The sequence below is a fragment of the Hyla sarda genome, chromosome 5, assembly GCF_029499605.1.
Source record: "Hyla sarda isolate aHylSar1 chromosome 5, aHylSar1.hap1, whole genome shotgun sequence".
NCBI lineage: Eukaryota > Metazoa > Chordata > Amphibia > Anura > Hylidae > Hyla > Hyla sarda.
The window spans coordinates 55,481,406-55,502,886 of record NC_079193.1 but is presented as its reverse complement, the minus strand read 5'-3'; the positions used below and the strand labels follow the sequence as shown (position 1 = coordinate 55,502,886).

Genomic DNA, 21,481 nt, shown 5'->3' with positions numbered 1-21,481 from the left:
AGTCGGATGTGTAAATGAAAAAAAAAATATGTTTCACTTAAGTGCAGTTTTTTCCCAAATTTACAATTTTTACAAAGGTTGATGGGAGAAAATGTCCCCAAAATTTGTAACCCCATCTCTTCTGAGTATGGAAATACCCCATGTTAGGACGTAAAATGCTCTGTGGGCGAAATACAATGCTCAAAAGAGAAGGAGTCACATTTGGCTTTTGGAAAGAAAATTTTGCTGAAATGGTTTTTGGGGGGCATGTCACATTTAGGAAGCCCCTATGCTGCCAGAACAGCACTGTTCCAAAAATCTGTCAGACACCTGTGGGACGTAAATGCTCACTGCACCCCTTATTACATGACATAAGGGGTGTAGTTTCCAAAATGGGGTTACATGTGGGGGGGGGGGTTGATTGTTCTGGCACTATAGGGGCTTTGTAAACACACGTGGCCTTTAATTCCGGACAAATTTTGTCTCCAAAAGCCCAATGGCGCTCCTTCTCTTCTGAGCATTGTAGTTCGCCCGCAGAGCACTCTAAATCCACATATGGGGTATGTTCTTACTCCGAAGAAATGGGGTTACAAATTTGGGGGGGGGGGGGGCGTTTTTCCTATTTTCCCTTGTGAAAATAACAGACCGTGCATGCTGGGAGTTGTACTTTTGCAACAGCTGGAGGCACACTGGTTGGAAAACCTTCAGTTAGGTTCTGTTACCTAACTCAGTATTTTCCAACCAGTGTGCCTCCAGCTGTTGCAAAACTACAACTTCCAGCATGTACTGATCGCCGAAAGGCATGCTGGGAGATGTAGTTATACAACAGCTGGAGGTACGCAACTACAACTCCCAGCATGCCGAGACAGCTGTTTGCTGTTTGGGAATGCTGAGAGTTGTATTTTTGCAAAATCTGAAGGGCCACAGTTTAGAGACCACTGCATAGTGATCTCCAAACTGTGGCCCTCCAGATGTTGCAAAACTACAAATCTCAGCATGCCCAGACAGCAAACTGCTGTGTAGGCATGCTGGGAGTTGTAGGTTTGTAAGATCTAGAGGGCCACAGTTTGTAGAGACCTCTGCACAGTGATCTCCAAACTGTAGCCCTCCTGCTGTTGAAAAACCGCAAAATCCAGCATGCCCAAACAGCTGTCTGGGCATGCTGGGAGTTGTAGTTTTGCAACATCTGGAGGACTACAGTTTAGAGACCACTGTATAGTGGTCTCAAAACTGTAGCCCTCCAGATGCTGCTAGGCTAACTACTCACTGGCTTCTGTAGGATCGCCGCACCAGGGAGCCGCATCGCCGTCCTCTGCCGCCCGTCGCCGATAGTAAGTGGACCTCCGGCGCCGGTCACTGTCGGTTCCCCCGTTTTGCCCGGACTACTGTAGACTACCGGGTCACCGGAAACCCGTATGACCCAGAATCGCCGCAAACGCCAGTGTGAATTCACTGGCGATTTGAAGCGATTGCAGACATGGGGGGGGGGGGGGGGTGTCAGGACCCCCCTGGGCATTGGCACGGGATGCCTGCTGATAGATATCAGCAGTCATCCAGTCCGGTCCCCACCCGTACGCCTGTGGTCCTTGAGGGGTTAAACATAGTAGCCTAGCTTTATTTAATCATAGAGAAACATTGAGGTTATGTGACATTGCTGGACTAAAAGTTCTAGTGAAGCCCTAGCCTAATGGGGTAAAGATGCATCAAAACTGCAATAAACTGCCCTATGTGATCCTGGCCTAAGTCTTCATACCCAGCAGCAAGGACAGAAGGTCAATGTATTAATAGCAAGATTTAAATAAACCATAAAATTTCATCCTATTTTGTTTTGTTATTTAATCACGGTAAAGCTTTAACATAATTAGAACACAATAAATTGTAAAGAATATCCATACTTCTTATTGGTTTACTATAAAAGTTTCTTATTTAAACAAGATTTATTCTGGCAGCTATAAATTCAGAGCAAGACGCCAATTAATCCTCGGAGATACAGCTGCACAAAGTTCAATGTGTTCCAGAATAAACAGACATATATTATCTTTATGTGCTATGTACACAGGAGGCTTGGCTCGGGACGAAGCTTCTGTTCATCACACAGAGCACGAGCAACAAAAGTGAGGTTGGCAACAGATGCCTTATGTACCTCTTAACCAACTGGGGCAATGTGTGCTGCGCCTTATAAAACAGAGGGATATTATTTGGTGGTTTTGCCACATTTCTAGTAACTTATGTATAATATATGCTGAGCAGATCTATAGATTTATATAGGCCAGGCGAGAGTAATTTTTCATGATTTTTTACATTGAGTGCCAATGTATGCAAATATATCACATATGTTCTGAGAGTTTATCAACTTAAATACCAGATGTGTACCATGTGGTGTAAACAGAACCCTTAAAGGAGTACTTAGGCGAAAAATTTACTTTTTATTTATAAGTAGCTGATTGTAGGGGGTCCGACCACTAGGACCCCCTGCCATCTCCAGGACTGGACCCCCAGCTCCCTCAGTGAGGATCACGTGACGTCTACAAGGGGGCGTGGATAATGCCCAAGAGCTGTACTTGGATCTTTTTGGTGCTCCTATAGAAATGAATGCAGCGCCTGCCGGTTGTAGCACGAGTTCCTTATTGATCGTCTAGTCCCGTCCCGGTGATCATGGGGGGTCCCAGCGGTCAAACCCCCTGCAATCATTTGTGGATAGGGGATAAGTTAATTTTTGCCAGAGATCTACATTGCACAAATATGGTAATTTGCCATTCTGGATTTTGGCCATGTAGCAACCCTTATGGAATTTTAGGGTTTTTAAATGCCTTTTCAACATAACAGAATAAATAAAATGTATATGAACATATTTTTTTACTAAAATGTTACTATCATATAATAATTTAAGAATCACGAGAAGAAGGAGATAAGGAGGCACTCACGTTTAACGGTGTAACAGCTTCTTTTATTTTCGGTGCATACGGACATTACGATAGCGGGACACCATCACAGGAACACACAGGTGTAGTGACAATTGTTTACCGCCCCTTCCGAGCGTTTCTTCAAACTGCCTCTGAATGACGGGCGTGAAACAATTGTCACTATACCTGCGATGGCGTCCCGCTATCGTAATGCCCGTACGCACCAAAAATAAAAGAAGACTGTTGCAACGTTAAATGTGAGTGCCTCCTTATCTCCTTCTCGTGATTGTTGTATGCTGCTATTTCTGAGGATCGAGCCCCACGGTTAGCGTGAACAGGTATCTGCTTACCCGCAGTATCTGCAGGATTGTTGATTGCTTGAGCCAAAAGGGATATAGACCTGTATCAGAGACGTCAGTGCTGGTGCTCTTCCTTTCAGTGTATAATAATAAATTAAGGTTGCAACATAAAATGTGAAAAAAAGTGAGATTCTAAAAACGTCCCCAATGCACGGTTTGTGATTGTATAACCAGGCAGGACTGAAAAAATACACGCTGCTACCTGTTTTATAAAATACCCACTATTCCCCAACTATTCCCGTCACGTGTCCTAATAGGAAATGCAGGAAGAAATACTAGGTGTATTTACTTAGCGACTTGACTATAAGCCTCTGTGTATAAAATGAACATATATTAATTGCTGTGAACACATAATGTCAGCTAAATGTACTGACAGCAGTGATTTACACACAACACATATGTAGTAAACACAAACACTGGCATAAAGTTACTGATATATAGAATACATTAACACCTAGTTAGTGTTCAATATCATTTTATTAATATTGTAGAGACACACAAAATACCATAACTACAACAAAAATACCATAACTACAACAAAAAATAAATAAAAGAAAAAAAGAAGAAATTAGAGAGTAAAAAAAAAAAGGTATACAAATATATTCAATTCGATTCTTCAGTATTGCCTTATTGTTAAGCTGGTGATATAAATAATCAAAATAGATACTTCTTACTCCATAACTTGCAGTCTCCAGTCCCAAATACTTCATGGAAGAGAAAAAAGGGCAAATGCCCAGACAAAACCAATGCTAGAAAGAGGAAAAACAATGCAATTCCCAATTCCTATACACATTACTAGAACTCGTAGGTGGAGTGGGGTAATTCCCCATCCCCCCCCCCCCCCCCCTCTCCCTACACGAGCCAACACGACAGAACAGAACAACGACACTTCACATACATATCAGGGAAAATAGGGAACGATTATTATCATGTTTCTATAGTATATCTTATAATAAGGCCCTGGTCCTTAACCACTTTTTCAAGGCCTTTGGGGGAGATTTATCAAAACCTATCCAGAGGAAAAGTTGAGTAGCCCATCGCAACCAAATAGATCACTTCTATCATTTTTCACAGGCCTTTACAAAAATGATAGCAGCGATCTGATTGGTTGCTATGGGCAACTCATCAACTTTTCCTCTGGACAGGTTTTGATAAATCTCCCCTATAACCCCTATCCATTCTGACCAATTATTCCAAAAAGTTGGTCATTATCTGAAGCTCACATTCCCTCCAATTGTTGCAAAAGATCCAAGGCTTCAATCCATGTCCCTCTAGTGGGTGCCCTCTTTGATCCCCATGCTCTTGCTATAACTTATCTGACAAAACAAAACCAAGTATATCTTTCTTCCCTCCACCGATAGTAAAGGGTAAAACTGAAATCATATAAATTAAAGACATTTCTCCATAAGTTAAACACCAGGCACTGAGTTACCCCTCCAACATAAAGGGGAAGATATTGGATATTATTTATTGATTTTAGATGACTTAGTGGTTCGGTTCTCACACAAAGCTCAAAATGCTGTCATAGGCACATCGGGGGAGATCCATCAAAACCTGTCCAGAGGAAAAGACGCTGAGTTGCCCATAGCAACCAATAAGATTTCTTCTTTCATTTTTAACAAGGCCTCTGCAAAATGAATTAAGAGATCTGATTGGTTGCTATGGGCAACTCAGCATCTTTTTCTCTGGACAGGTTTTGATGAATCTCCTCCGATATCAAGACTATTTGCCAAGTTTAAGTCCTATACATATTATCTAAGCTGAAAGTAGAAGAACCATATTCCCTTAGGGGTTTCTCTTCATTCTATTGATTCCTTCAAGAAAAATAAACCCCTGGGACCAAGTACATCTTTTAGCCTAGGGGAAAAGTCTCCATTACGGGAAATAACCCCCATTTCCTTGTTCCTCATGGTAGAGCTGGGTTATCTACTAATGGGCTAAGTAACCCTGGAGCATTGATCAATCTACATTTCAGATTTATATCAAGCCATGCTCAACATAAAATACCTAAAAATGACAAATCCTGGGCACCTTCAAATTTTGCAACCAAAACACCCCTCTTGACAGAGAAGGATGAAGAGAGTGGAGCATATCCACCCAGAGTTTACTTTTACCCTGTTGGTGTAACTCCACTACACATATACTTATACTACATGATACAAACAAAAATCAGGTAGTCCTACCCCCTCTTTTCCTTTTTATTTTTATTTATTTTTTATAATCGCAGATTTCAATCTCAGTCTTTCCCCCTTCCAGAATTTTTTTTTAACCCTTTTATCCAATTTCTCAAGGGATGCTTGTGACATCCCCCTTGGTATTGCCTGGAATACATATAATAACTTTGGTAATACATCCATTTTTTTAGGTATTTATCCTACCAAACCACGATATGGGTTTTGATAACCAATTATTAAGGTCCCTGTCTATTTTCTTTATTACTACTAGATGATTACATTTATACAACTCATTGGGGATATCTATTCCCAAATTACAAATTTTAGATTCAGCCCACTTAAATGGGAAGGAAGCTTCCACTGAAGTCCTTTCCTCCTTTGTTAAATTAATGGTTTTACCTTAAAATCACTTAATTTACTATATATTTAATACATTTACACCTATTTAACTAGCTCTATTATAATTAATTTTTCAGAGAATTTAAATAAAAGTTTGTGGTTAAACGATCTGAGGGGAATCGGCAGTGTTTGCCCCATGGGGCAGCTGGGACCCCCCTTATGGAGGGTCCCAACTGTCCCATGGAGCAAATGCTGCCAATTCCTCTTCATCTTGTTTTACCTTAACTTTTATTTTAAATCTCTCAAAAAATAACTAAAACATAATGGTAAAAACTGACAAAAAAGGATTTGATCTGGAAAATGCTCCATGAAATAAAGGAATTAACTAGATCTATCTATATACCGTAGTTTTTCGCTGCCCTTTAAACTGCAGTGCAGGCTGTAATGATGTCCCGCTGGTGCAGAAGAAGGCTGTGCGGAGCAGAAACCATCAGAATATGTCTGATGTACGGATTCTCCATATGTGCATGATGATAACAGTAATAATAATAATAATAATATGATAATTTCCAGCATTTCAGGTTTTCAGAATTTAAGCAAAGATGAGATGAAAAAAGAAAATGGACCTAGAGACCAAGTTAGATAAGTCCAATGGATCTTGTCTGGTGGCCCCGCAATAAGAATTCACAGGTAACATCAATAGTAAAAATTTTAGGAACATTAGTTACCTGGCTCATGGGATTTCTCTGATCCTGCTTTAAAAGATTGATTTTCCATTTTGGATGGAATTTGACTGGGCCTTTTATTCCTCTCCCGAAGGTTAAACAGTTCTGGATTCACTGATCCTGCAATCTGAGAAGTTTAAAGGGAATGTTTCATAAGAAAATGACTTTTGTTTAAATCAAGTTTTAGGTTAAACTGATTTTTTTTTTTTTAAAGAATTTTTGTTGATCTTTTCCCTCATTTTAAATGGCAAACAGAACAAATCCTCCCATGTGGCGACGGGATAGAGAGCGCAAGACACCCAGGTATAGGAAGTGAGGTTTATTCACCCATGATGCAACGCGTTTCACAGATAGACTGCTTCATCTTTTTATCTCATTTTAAATGGTCACTGTCAGATCCCAAAACTTTTTTTTATGTTGTTATTGATAATAATTAAAGACCTTTTGTAATATGGTTGTTTAACAATTTTGACTATTTAATTAAGAAAACGGCTCCTGAAAATCCCACCACTAGGGGTCCTCATACCTACTGGGACACTAACCAGTCCTGAAGCAGCATAAGGCTAGTCCATCGTGGACAAGAGATTACTCCTGGACAAGGCTGCATGAGCAGATGCACCAATCACCTCCCACCACCACAAGGGAAGGACACTCCCCCTTCACCTGAGAGGATTTCTAACACTGTGAGAAAATGAAGAGAGGTATTTTTATATTAAAAATAGGTGATAGAGGCATAAAATTCATATGTACATGGTCAGGATTTGGTACTGAGTAACCTATTGTTTTTTTTTGTTTTGTTTTTTTGTGGCATCTGACAGGTACACTTAAAAAATTAACTTTTTCAATTATAAATGAATTCTGACCAATATGCCTAATAGCTGACATTGCCTGTTCTTTAGAAAAAACAGCAGTCTCCTCTATCATCAGAGACAGGACTACAGTGTAAGGTGACACCAGATAAGACAGGATGAGATCATTCACAATAGGCAATAATCACAGCTGTCTGCACAATGATCTCCACAAAAAGGTCACAGAGCATGCCTAGAAAACTTTTCCATTGAAGTCAATGAGTCCCCTGCAGTCTATTGCTTCCCTTGTCCTTGTAGCTGCTGTAAAGTGTATCTCTAAATGCTATTAACAAAGCAGTTCAGAGGCATAGGCAATATGGCTGCCCACATAGTATTGAACAAAAAAGTATCAGGCTCTAATTAGTAAACATGCTTAAGTAATACATTCACAATAAATCACACCAGCTATAATTTAGAGCCTATTTAATATAAGTAATAACTGTCCAGAGAAATTCTGGCCAGAAATCCTGTGTGCAGCTAGTGCCACAAAAATTAATTGGAGCTAGGACCGTTCAGACATGCTCTACTCCTATTAATGGCAATGGCACCCACGTGGCATTCTGCCAAAAGAAAAAGCATGTTCATTCTTTTGGAGGAGCCTCGAATCCAAGAATTTTCATGGTGCAAATTTTACTGCTGAAATTCTGCCGTGTGAACCATACAGCAGAATCCCACTAAAAACAATGGAAGGCTGCTGCACCAGAATATTAAGAGTGGAATTCCACTTGGAAATTCCATAGCGTGAATGGGCCCTTAAAGGGGTACTCCACCCCTAGACATCTTATCCCCTATGCAAAGGTTAGGGGATAAGATGCCTGATTGCGGTGTTCCCCAGTGGGCAACCGCGCAATCTCAGCTGCAGCACCCCAGACATCTGGTGCACGGAGCAAACTTCACTCCGTGCCGGATGACTGGCGACGTGGGGCTGAGGCTCGTGACATTACTACCATGTCCCACTTGTGACATCACGGCCACACCCCCTCAATGAAAAAGTCTAAGGGAGGGGGCGTGACGCTGTCACACCCCCTCCCATAGACTTGCATTGAGAAGGCGTGGCCGTGACATCACAAGCGGACGTGGCCGTGATGTCACGAGCATCTGGCGCTGCACGCGATGCTCTAAATGAACACCGGGTGCTGCGGGACCCCCATGATCAGACATCTTATCCCCTATCCTTTGGATAGGGGATAAGATGTCCATGGGCGGAGTACCCCTTTAAGGTCTGTCCACATGGAATGGAAATGCTGCAGATTTTTCATTCATTAAAACAAACAGTAGCAAATCAACACTGTCTGGATTTTACGCAAAGTTGTTGCCGCACATTTTAGTAGGACTTAAGCTACAATATCCCATGCGATATACTATACCTTACTTTGCAAGTTCTCGTTAGAAGTGTAAAAACAAAAGAAAATATACATTCAGTAAAAGAGCGTATTAGAGCCTGCCAGGGCGTTCTAGACAAATTTAGTCTCATAAATTATACAGTGGAAGCAAAACATGAAATAAATATGCTTCCCAGGAACAAGTGTGTATTTCAGAGCCCAGAAGTCCATTAGCTGAGTTACTGGAGCAGCCGTACATACCGAAGGCCCCGATAATTGAAGTCGGCCTTCAAATATTTAGACATCGCGGACCTGCCACTAATCTGCAGCGACATTTATTTTGTGCAAAATAAAAATGTTTCTGTTCACAATCAAATACCCTGACCTGTCATAATGTCACTAAAATTCACCCCGCTCCACGGATATAACACAGTGACATTATTACACAAATGTGCCAACTGCTTTCAAATATTAACTTTTTTTTTAATTTTTTTCCAGGAAATGAAATATTGATAACGCAATGAGAAACAGGAAAGGCTCCGAGCATTAGATAACGTACTGACACAGGTCCAGAAGCGCACATTCTATGTATGGTCTCACTTCCACAAATGTTTTCACAGATGTGATATGTTCTGTTCATTTAGGTTTTATAGGTTAGATTTTTTCTTTTTTATGTTTGACTGAGAGTCCTTAACTATGACAAGCACAAAGTGACATTGCACAGGAAGGTCTGTCTGTTCAATGTAACACTACAAGGCCATGGTTTGTTCTATGATAAGTACCAGGCAGATACACTGACCTTCTTAAAGCGTTACGGTCGTTAGAAACAACTTTTATCCATTTAATACTTCCTTAAAAACTAAGTATTTCCCTTATATACTTCATTAAAAAATGTGATTGCTAAAGATGTGAAAAAAGGGTTTAAAAAACGGCCACTAGGGGTCTCTGTCTTTTTAATTTTGCAAACGAACCCAGAAAATTCAGCCTATTTTGGTCCTTTTTATTTTCTTTTCTTAAAAAGGACCAAAATATGTGAGGGGAGGGGGCGGGAGGTGTGGTTATCTCCATTCTCTGCCTCAGAACACAGACAAGATCCAGACAGCTGCAGTCTTTGAGAAACATCCTCATGCACAGTTACAAGCAATACAAGGTGCTGAACTATTATTTATATGCAAAATGGTTTCTCTTTGGTCATTTTATGAATTTATTTCTTGTGTATTTGCACCGCATAGGTTCCACATGGCTGCTTTAGGGTTATAAAAAGCATGCACTTTGCTTACAAAACTGTAAAAATGTAAAAATCTTGTTTTTGGGAAAGCATGCAGGCTTTGTCTTCTGTCCTTGCACCATATACTTTCACATGGCTGCATTACAGTTATATGGAACACGCATGGCTGCATTACAGTTATATAGAACAAACATTTAGACAGGATGTTTTGCTAATTGAAAAATGTTTGTGCAGAACTCATGACAGGGGAGAGGGGAGGAGAGGAGCTGAGCTGATCCTCCTCCAGGGGAAACGCCCCAAGCCTCTGATAGAAATGCAAAAGACTTAGAAAGACGGAGCACAGGAATACATATATGAAAAGGTATTTTACATATTAACGCATGCACATTATTATGCATACAGGTCTTAGGGCACATTACTACACTGATTTAAGCCTTTTTATTACTTTATTTATTTCTTACTAATGTCAGTAATGTTTTAAAGATGAGACACAAGGTTTCCTTTTTCCATAGTCAAGCAGGGGCTACTTTTGTGAACCCCAATAACTTTAAACTTGAAACGTCACTTAATAAAAAATCCTAGAATTTACTGGCTTAGACATGAACTTTTTGTTACCGTCTTGTAATCTATATGGGCAAGGAAGTGGAATTTTTTTCTATTTAAAGGGGTACTCCGGTAGAAAACTTTTTTTTATTAACTGGTGCAAGAAAGTTCAATATATTTGTAAATTACTTCAATTTAAAAATCTTAATCCTTCCTGTACTTATTAGCAGATGTATGCTACAGAGGACATTCTTTTTTTTTATTTATTTATTTTTTGTCTTGTCCACAGTGCTCTCTCCTGACACCTCTGTCCGTGTCAGGAACTGTTAAGAGCAGCATAGGTTTGCTATAGGGATTTTCTCCTGCTCTGGAAAGTTCCTGATACATGCATCAGGTGTCAGCAGAGAGCACTTTGGACAAGACAAAAAAGAAATTCAAAAAGAAAAGAATTCCCTCTGTAGCATACAGCTGCTATTAAGTACTGGAAGGACATATCTTTTTTAATAGAAGCAATTTACAAATCTGTTCAACTTTCTGGCACTAGTTCATTTAGAAAAAAATGTTTTCCACCAGAGTACCCCTTTAACTGAGTTCTGAGCACAGATGTTCATTGACAAACTTCAGACGGGCCTCCATGTGTGCTTTCCTGAGAAGAGGGACCTTGTGGGCACTGCAGGATTTCAGTCCTTCAGGGCGTAGTATATGACCAATTGTTTTCTTGGTGACTATAGTTCCAGCTGCCTTGAGATCATTGATAAGACCTCCTGTGTAGTTCTGGGCTGATTCCTCACCATTCTCATGATCACTGAAACTCCACCAGGTGAGATCTTGCATGGAGCCCCCAACCAAGGGAGATTGATAGACTTCTATTTGTGAATAATCGCAACAGCTGTTAACTTCTCACCAAACAGTTTTCCAGCCTTGTGTAGATCCCTAAATTCGTTGGACAGCTCTTTGGTTTTGGCAATGGAGGAGAGTTTGGAATCTGTTTCATTGATAGCTTCTCTAGACAGGTGTCTTTTATACATGTAACAGGCTGAGATTAGGAGCACTCACTTTAAGAGAGTGCTCAAAATTTTTGCTCAACTCTCGCTCCCAGGTGTATAAAAGACACTTTGGAGCCCTAAATCTTGCTAATGGGGGATTAAATACGTATTTCACTACATAAAATGTGAATTAACCCGTAACTTATTAGAAATGCGTAGTCTGATATTGCAGCATAGCTCCACTGAAGTGAACAGAACAAAGCTGAATACCACACACAACCTGCAGAATATGTGGTGCTGTTTTCGAGAAGAAAGAAGCCAAGTTTTGCTTAATCGGAAACAACCACTTTAATATTTTCTAATGATATGATACGATCAAGTAGCCAGTTAAAATATATTACATTGAAATGTGCTCAAATCGGAGGTCACTTCAACCTGCCTGTAATTTCATATTGTATAATCCATACTAGTTCATGCACACACTTTTTTCAGTGTTATAAAATGCGTGTAATAAGAAAACGTCCGCAGCATCAGTCTTTTGTCACTTCATTGACAAGAGGAATGGTAATGCTCAGTTGTCAATTTATATACACATTTCCAGGAGGTGTAACAAAGGAACAATATGGATGTAGATTTCTAAGGAAGTCTGCATAAAGCATGATTGGGGAGGGGTTTACAGAGTTAGGACTAGGATAGATATATAAATGGACATTTTAGGTCAAAATGAATTAAACAGTCATCAGGGATTGAAAAACATATAAACAAAAAATATATATAGATAGATCGATAGATATATCTATATCTCTGGCTAAGTGCAAAAAAAAAAAAAAAAAAGCCCGTTCCTACTGGACACAAAACATCAAGGCCATACAATTACTATGGAGGAAATAAAATGTTTGCTTTCAGTCACCAGTATGCCACTCCGGTCTTGTGGAAAAAGCCAAGAGTAGAACTTTATTTAATTGGTAAAACATTTTCCTAATATGTCTCAGATGCTAAGAATTTAAAACAGTTTGCCAGCTTTATGGGACTCCGTTTTTTTCACCCCTAGTGTATCTATCTTTCACATTCCATTTAAAGCAGTGGTCTCAAACTGTGGCCCTCCAGCTGTTGCATAACTTCAACTCCCAGCATACCCGGACAGCCGTTGGCTGTCCGGGTATGTTGGGAGTTGAAGTTTTGCAACATATGGAGGGCCATAGTTTGAAACCATTAATTTAAAAAAAAAAAAAAAAAAAAAATAAAGATCCAGTCCAAAAAGCCAGGTCAAAAGGCAATACGCAGGGAATCACGACCATGACACAATATGCAGACTGCACCATATAAATAATAGAAAAAAAAGTCCTTGATTTAAAAGGTATTAGCATCTCTTAGTGACACATTATAACAAAACATTAAGTCTGGGTTACCAAATCTGTCTACCCGGTGGCAGCCCTGTGTGTTTAGTGAAGTTTGGGGAAGGACCACGTGCAGGCGTGACTGTGCACATTTTGCTGTGTTTGCGCTAAGTTGGACCGTACCCTTGAAATACAAAATGTCTGATTTTTGGTCACATCCCAGAAAAAATGTAATAAAAAGTGATCAAAAAGTCATATATGTGCAAAAGTGTTAGCGATAAAAACATGAAAATGCAAGAAAAGAAATTGGCTTTGTCCTCAAGGGGTTAACAATTTCTCCATCCATTATCCATTATACAGTGGTCACATAATATTGGCATATGTTTCACCCAAAATACTGCCATTCAGTGCTCAAAAAAATTGCATTCAGACATTACTGCCACATAATGCCTAATAGTGACGGGGATCAGAGCGGCCAGGCCAGTAATGGTTTACATACATCACTACTACAGGGTGGGCCATTTCTATGGATACACCTTAATAAAATGGGAATGGTTGATGATATTAACTTCCTGTTTGTGGCACATTAGTATATGTGAGGGGGGGGGAAACTTTTCAAGATGGGTGGTGACCATGGCGGCCATTTTGAAGTTGGCCATTTTGAATCCAACTTTTGTTTTTTCAATAGGAAGAGGGTCATGTGACACATCAAACCTATTGGGAATTGCACAAGAAAAACAATGATGTACTTGGTTTTAACGTAACTTTATTCTTTCATGAGATATTTACAAGTTTCTGACCACTTATAAAATATGTTCAATGTGCTGCCCATTGTGTTGGATTGTCAATGCAACCCTCTTCTCCCACTCTTCACACACTGATAGCAACACCGCAGGAGAAATGCTAGCACAGGCTTCCAGTATCCGTATACACTGCTATATACTACTATATACACCGCAGGAGAAATGCTAGCACAGGCTTCCAGTATCCGTATACACTGCTATATACTACTATATACACCCCAGGAGAAATGCTAGGCACAGGCTTCCAGTATCCATATACACTGCTATATACTACTATATACACCCCAGGAGAAATGCTAGCACAGGCTTCCAGTATCCGTATACACTGCTATATACTACTATATACACCCCAGGAGAAATGCTAGGCACAGGCTTCCAGTATCCGTATACACTGCTATATACTACTATATACACCCCAGGAGAAATGCTAGGCACAGGCTTCCAGTATCCATATACACTGCTATATACTACTATATACACCGCAGGAGAAATGCTAGCACAGGCTTCCAGTATCCGTATACACTGCTATATACTACTATATACACCGCAGGAGAAATGCTAGCACAGGCTTCCAGTATCCGTATACACTGCTATAAACTACTATATACACCGCAGGAGAAATGCTAGAACAGGCTTCCAATATCCGTAGTTTCAGGTGCTGCACATCTCGTATCTTCACAGCATAGACAATTGCCTTCAGATGACCCCAAAGATAAATGTCTAAGGGGGTCAGATCGGGAGACCTTGGGGGTCATTCAAATGGCCCACGACGACCAATCCACTTTCCAGGAAACTGTTCATCTAGGAATGCTTGGACCTGACACCCATAATGTGGTGGTCACCATCTTGCTGGAAAAACTCAGGGAACGTGCCAGCTTCAGTGCATAAAGAGGGAAACACATCATCATGTAGCAATTTCACATATCCAGTGGCCTTGAGGTTTCCATTGATGAAGAATGGCCCCACTATCTTTATACCCCATATACCACACCATACCATCAATCTATCCAATGTGGGATAGTGTCAGACCAATAACGGATGGTTTTGTTTGTTAACTTCACCATTCACATAAAAGTTTGCCTCATCACTGAACAAAATCTTCTGCGTAAACTGAGGGTCCTGCTCCAATTTTAGTTTTGCCCATTCTGCAGCAACTGAAACTACAGATACTGGAAGCCTGTGCTAGCATTTCTCCTGCGGTGTATATAGTAGTATATAGCAGTGTATACGGATACTGGAAGCCTGTGCTAGCATTTCTTCTGCGGTGTATATAGTAGTATATAGCAGTGTATACGGATACTGGAAGCCTGTGCTAGCATTTCTCCTGTGGTGTATATAGTAGTATATAGCAGTGTATACGGATACTGGAAGCCTGTGCTAGCATTTCTCCTGCGGTGTATATAGTAGTATATAGCAGAGTATACGGATACTGGAAGCCTGTGCTAGCATTTCTCCTGCGGTGTATATAGTAGTATATAGCAGTGTATACGGATACTGGAAGCCTGTGCTAGCATTTCTCCTGCGGTGTTGCTATCAGTGTGTGAAGAGTGGGAGAAGAGGGTTGCATTGACAATCCAACACAATGGGCAGCACATTGAACACATTTTATAAGTGGTCAGAAACTTGTAAATAACTCATGAAAGAATAAAGTTACATTAAAACCAAGCACATCATTGTTTTTCTTGTGAAATTCCCAATAGGTTTGATGTGTCACATGACCCACTTTCTATTGAAAAAACAAAAGTTGGATTCAAAATGGCCGACTTCAAAATGGTCGCCATGGTTACCACCCATCTTGAAAAGTTTCCCCCCTCACATATACTAATGTGCCACAAACAGGAAGTTAATATCACCAACCATTCCCATTTTATTAAGGTGTATCCATAGAAATGGCCCACCCTGTAGTTTGCTCCTAGAGGCCTAGTCCTAAGGGGTTGGAGCTCTAAACTAGTCCTCTTTAGCTGGGTTCATATAAGCTAAAAACAGTCATATTTTTTATGTCAGTTCGGGTCACCAGACCTATGGTTGGGCCCTTTTACAAACATAAATACACATTTGTATTAGGCTAGTCTGAACTAGGGATCGACCGATTATCGGTTTGGCCGATATTATCGGCGATATTCACGATTTTGGGCGTTATCAATTACCTTGCCGATAATCTGATAATGCCCCGCCCCCCACTGCGCCACACTCCCCAACGACCCGGGTCCACACTACTTCTGGCTCTTGCTGAGCCCTGTGTTACGCTGTGCGCTGCGCAATGACGAGTGTCGTCCTCAACGCGACGTCACCGTCAGTGTGCACAGTGACAGCTCAGGAGGACGCCACCGGAGCCAGATGTAGCGTGGACCCCGGGAACAGGTAATTATAAAACCGGGCATGAGGGAGGCAATGGGGCCAGGGCGGTGCAGTGGGGTGTGCGGCGGTGGGGGGCGCTGTGCAGTGCGGCGGTGGTCGCGATGGTAGCGGTGATAGGACTCAGGAGGACGCCCGGACAGGCAGGGGGAGAGAAGCGCCCGCTTTAAATCAATGATCTGCAGCTGTGTCGCAGGGGGGGGGGGAGGGGGGGATAAATAGCCGATAATTTATACCGGAATATCGGTATAAATTATCGGCTATCGGCCCTAACCTCCACAGATTATCGGTATCGGCCCTAAAAAAATCGATATCGGTCGATCCCTAGTCTGAACCCAGCCTTAGAAACAAATTAAGGTCTAGAATGTTTCCGCTTTTAAGAACTGTGCAGTACTAATGTCAACAAGCAGTTAAGCCAGGGTGGCATTTATCATTGTAGGTGTAAGTGAAGCATTTATCTTTGTAGGTGTAAGTGAAGCATTTATCATTGTAGGTGTAAGTGAAGCATTTTTCTACTCCTTTTTGTGTGTGCTGATAATGTGTAGAAGCAACAAATTTATTAAATGGTCGCAGAACATTTGATAAATTTTGTGCAGGTCACATTTTCTGAAATTTCTCTCTTCACATACACCAAAAAGCTAAACTAAGTCTGAGCTGGTGTAGTTTTAGAGGCTTTTCAGTGGCTTTGCGCCTTTTTTGATCCTTTTCACAAAAAGCCTTCCATATCATGTGTATTGCCAAAATCAGTGGATTGCAACTCAAAATCAGCAGAAATGTGTAAACCAAAAGATGCAAAAAAGACCCTGTTTGAGCCTTTTTTGCGCCTTTTGTAGACACAAAAAACAGTCTAAAGACAATGATAAATGTTGGCCAATACCCTTTTCCTTCATTCAGCCCAGCAACTGTAACAAGAATTTGTATCCACAGCTGCCAAACATTTGGGAATGTTCTTTTACTATTTGCAGTACAATGCAAATATATAAACATCAAATACACCAATAATACAGTCCCAGTTGTTTAAAACATCCATATTTGGTATTCAAAAGAAAGACACTGTACTAGCGTCTAAGTGACAACCACATTGCAATGGTCCATCATAGTGGACAAAACGACAATAGAAAATAAATTTGATTACTTTGTTCTCACCTACCGCTAGGGATGTAAGAAAAAATCTATTCTCGCGATAATCGCGATTTTTCATTTGCCGATACAGAATCGATTCAAAATATTTTTGAATCGATTCTTTTAGGGATGTGGAATTTTTAATAAAACGCACTTTTCTTACCTGCCAACGAGCCCGCGGAGCTCCGGTACAGGTGTTGGGTCCCCGGGCTGTATTCTTCTTACTTCCTGTTAGTCCGGCACGTCACATGGAGCTTCAGCCTATCACTGGCCGCAGCGATGTCCCGCCTCCGCTGGTGATAGGCTGAAGCTCCATGTGACGTGCCGGACTAACAGGAAGTAAGAAGAATACAGCCCGGGGACCGAACACCTGTACCGGAGCTCCGCGGGCTCGTTGGCAGGTAAGATAAAGTGCGTTTTATTTTATTTTGCAGCACCGGAGTACTAGATCGCCGCTGTCAAAGTTGACAGCGGCGTCTATTGGGATCTATGAATGCTCCCAGGTGGGCGATATATCGCGATGTATCGTCACCTAGACGGTATCGCGATATATCGCGATATATCGAATCGCCACACTGGTATCGCGATTCGAATCGAATCGCCAAATTCTTGGCAATTCACACCCCTACCTACCGCTAATACTATAGTTAAACTTATTTTTATTTTTTTATCTCCACATAAAAAAGGAATGAACATGATGAATGTGAAAGTGCTTAAAGGGGTACTCCCGTGGAAAACTGTTTGTTTTTTTTGTTTTTTTTAAATCAACTGGTGCTAGAAAGTTAAACAGATTTGTAAGTTACTTCTATTAAAAAATCTTAATCCTTCCAATACATTTTATGGGCTGTATACTACAGAGGAAATGCTTTTCCTTTTGGATTTCTCTGATGTCACGACCACAGTGCTCTCTGCTGACCTCTGCTGTCCATTTTAGGAACTGTCCAGAGCAGCATATGTTTGCTATGGGGATTTTCTCCTGCTCTGAACAGTTCCAAAAATGGACAGCAGAGGTCAGCAGAGAACACTGTGGTCATGACATCAGAGAAATCCAAAAATAAAAGGATTTCTTCTGTAGTATATAGCCCCTAAAAAGTACTGGAAGGATTAAGATTTTTTAATAGAAGTAATTTACCAATCTGTTTAACTTTCTGACACCAGTTGATTTAAAAAAAAAAAAAAGAAAGATGAGAAAAGATGAGTCATGCAGAGTAAGGAAACGCCCCCTCCAAAGCACAGGATGACAAACCAAATAAGCATCAGAAAGAAAGCATTTGTGAGTGAAATAAAGGTGCTAGACAGATAACATAGATAAGAAAGCTTTTTATTTTTTGTGGGATATGACAGGTACTCTTTAAACTTTTCCTAACTCTAAAAGAGGAAAAAAATTACCATTTAATTATCTTACATAACTGTGCAAATGTTTTAGGCAGGTGTCAAATTGGCTCCATTAATTATTCTGCAGCAGGAGAACGACTCCTAAATATACAACCTTTTTGATTATTTTCAGTGTAAAAAACTAACAAGGAGTCCTGGTAGTGAAGATTTGGTCTCCACAGAGGCCCCTGATCTCAACATCATGGAGTTTGTCTGGGATCACATGACGAGACAGAAATATTTGAGCAGGCCTACATCCACAGCAGAAGATGTTTGGAACAACCTTCCTGCCGAGTTCCTTAAAATCCTGTGTCAATATAGTTGCAAAAGTCTACCAATCTATGTGATAAGATGAGTAAACTACTTACACAATGCATCCTTTTTCTAAAATTGTTCATTTCAATAAGTAAAAACTATTTCTATCCACTGGAGTTAATAAAATCCTACATACAACAAACCATTTGCCTTTTAAATATCCCCCAGGATCGGTTTAGTTTTGGAATACAGTCATGCTCAATAAAGCTTTATACTGGAGCTCATTCCATTTCAGAGTAAAGTGACAGCCACACATAAAAACCAATACCCTTATATCGCTCTTAAGAGTCTGAAGAACACATTTTGTCTGATCTTTACATCACATTTGTTTGTGGGCCAGAAACTTCCCATAATCGGGCATCAATGCAACTGGACAAAAGTTGGCTTATGAAACATTTTATGAAACTACATTTACAAATTTAAAAAAAACCAGGGAATGTGTCACCTTAACCTAGATTTCTTTCTGATTAGTACCAGATACAGAAATTTGTAATTTTTTCTAATTTTCTAATTGGTTATTTTCTGATTGTAAATTTTTTTATTGCATTTTTGTACATTATTATGGGAGCAGCCATCTTGCCTGAGCTGTGTTTAAATAGGCACTGTCATCTCAACAAACTTTGCATAGATCAATAGCACAAGCGTATATAAGAAACCTTGTAATATATTGTATTAGACAAAAAGCTTCTTTCTCCTGTTTTCAAGCTTCTCCCCTCTCACTTTTCTCCAGAGAGACTGTATTCCTCTCTGAATAATCAGCTTAGTTTTGTCCTGTGTCTCCAAGACAAACAAAACAAGTCTAAAAAGGGGGAACCTGTAGAGCAAAAATCTGTTGAGAAATTCCATACAAGTTTTATATTGGCCAGAAATAGTGCTGCTCCTCATGTATACACAGGACAGCTTATCAGCATTTAAAGGGGTACTCCAGCGAAAAACATCTTATCCCCTATCCGAAGGATAGGATGTCTGATAGGACAAAGGATAGGATGCCACCACTGGGGACCGCCGCAATCTACAGCATGGCACCCTGGTCATCTGTGCACGGAGAGAACTCTGCTCCGTGCCGGATGACTGGCGACAACAGCTGCCACGCCCCCTCCATTCAAATCTATGGGAGGTGGCATGAAGGCTAGTATGCAGTCATGAATAGAGGGGACGTGGTGTGAAACACAGAAGCTCCAAGCTTCCGTGTTCCGGACACCGCCACTGACGGCCTGGGGATTGCGGGGGTCCCCAGCGGCGGGACCTCCACGATCAGACATCTTATCTCCTATCCTTTGAAAAGGGGATAAGATGTTTTTTGCCGAAGTACCCCTTTAAAGATATGCTCTACACCAGCTTCGATGGAAATAGGTGTCAACAGAAAGGAGAGACCATTCCACAAGGAGGGGGAGGCTGAGCTCTAAGATTCAGCTATTGTGACTATCCAGTATTGTCTATACACTGATGACATTTTGTTGTTTCAATCTCAGATTAGTTTTAGGCATAGTGGCCAAAATGAAAACTGCAAGATTTCAGGAATTTTTTTTTTTTTACATAAGTATAGTACAATGACAAATGAGGGGGAAAAAAATCACCAAAAATTCTCATAAAATATGTTTAACATATAAACTGGATTTAAACAATAAGTCATTTTCTGAAGACACGTTCCCTTTAATGATGCTCTAACATTAAAGGGGTATTCTCATGATTAAAAAGTTATCCCCTATCTGTTATTACTCAATAATTATACATTTTTTTTATTACTATGCATTCTTTCTGTGCTTTTAACTATTAGAAAAAATATATATATATAGTTTTGTGACAGTTTTTCTATCTGGTTTATGAATTAATCTACTATCTTAGAATTATCTGGTGTAAAAAATAATAATTCCCAACCAGAGCTGCTTATCTTTACACACAGATGTCAGTGGAGCCCTGCAGAGGGCAAAAATATCATAGCACAAAAAAAGTTATCAACCAAAATCTAGTTTAATGACCAGAGATGCAGAAGTAAAACTCGAGACAGTTTAGCATCTTAATATTGCAGGATTCGTTTTCTAATCAGTATCTTCACAGGGACCATGGTGCTAAAAGTCCTGCTTATTACTCTTCTATAATTATATTCGGAGCTCACAATATCACAAGGACTTTGGAGCAGGAAGATTATGTTTTACATGCTGGATCTCAAAGTGACAGCATTGTAAAGGGCTAAGTGCAAACCTAATCAAAACTCACAGTACGACGGGGGTGTGAGACACACAGCCAGACTCAGAAGAGAAGATCTTTATTATTCTCTGAATAAAATCTTCCCAAATATTATGGGACAAAACATTTTCCAACAAGACTAAGCCACCAAAGCTGATTTATTAATATGAAGTCTTCTCTATTTATACATTTGAAATAAATAAAAAAAAACACCACAACAATCTGGATTGCTATTTCTGTCAATGAACTAAGAGAGAATGTCTATTTTTGTTGTAACCTAGAATTATCCTGCCATAGCTCAAAATCCCATCACTCTTTATGTAAAAAATCCAATTCATTTGGTTTGGTCTTCTGCTTATGAAACCATTATAGTTGGGGAAAACTGACAATGTAATATGTAAGGGAGCTAGCTAACAAATGACTGTATTAATGGGGAGTAATTATATATCAACCACAGTAGAGATTTTTACAGCCATTATTGGGCAAACTTGGCCGCTAGCAGAGGTGTCTAATAGGTTCCCCCATAATAAAATGTAAGTTCAGCATCGGTGTGCCACTTGTTTCGCTTAGTCTGGCTCAGAC

At 40.2% G+C, this 21,481-nt stretch overlaps 1 protein-coding gene across 10 annotated transcripts in view; it reads right to left on the bottom strand.

Annotated features, from left to right (window-relative positions):
* DIP2C (disco interacting protein 2 homolog C) overlaps positions 1–21,481 on the bottom strand; it is a 496,242-nt gene that overhangs the window by 329,236 nt on the left and 145,525 nt on the right. For 5 of the 10 annotated variants that reach the window (XM_056519534.1, XM_056519530.1, XM_056519531.1 and 2 more), the window contains exon 2: positions 6,483–6,606. The exons of the other annotated variants lie outside the window; for them this stretch is intronic. In XM_056519534.1, coding sequence (XP_056375509.1) covers positions 6,483–6,531 — 49 coding nt within the window. In that variant the 5' untranslated portion in view covers positions 6,532–6,606. The remainder of the gene's footprint in view (positions 1–6,482; positions 6,607–21,481) is intronic. 10 annotated transcript variants of the gene reach the window in all.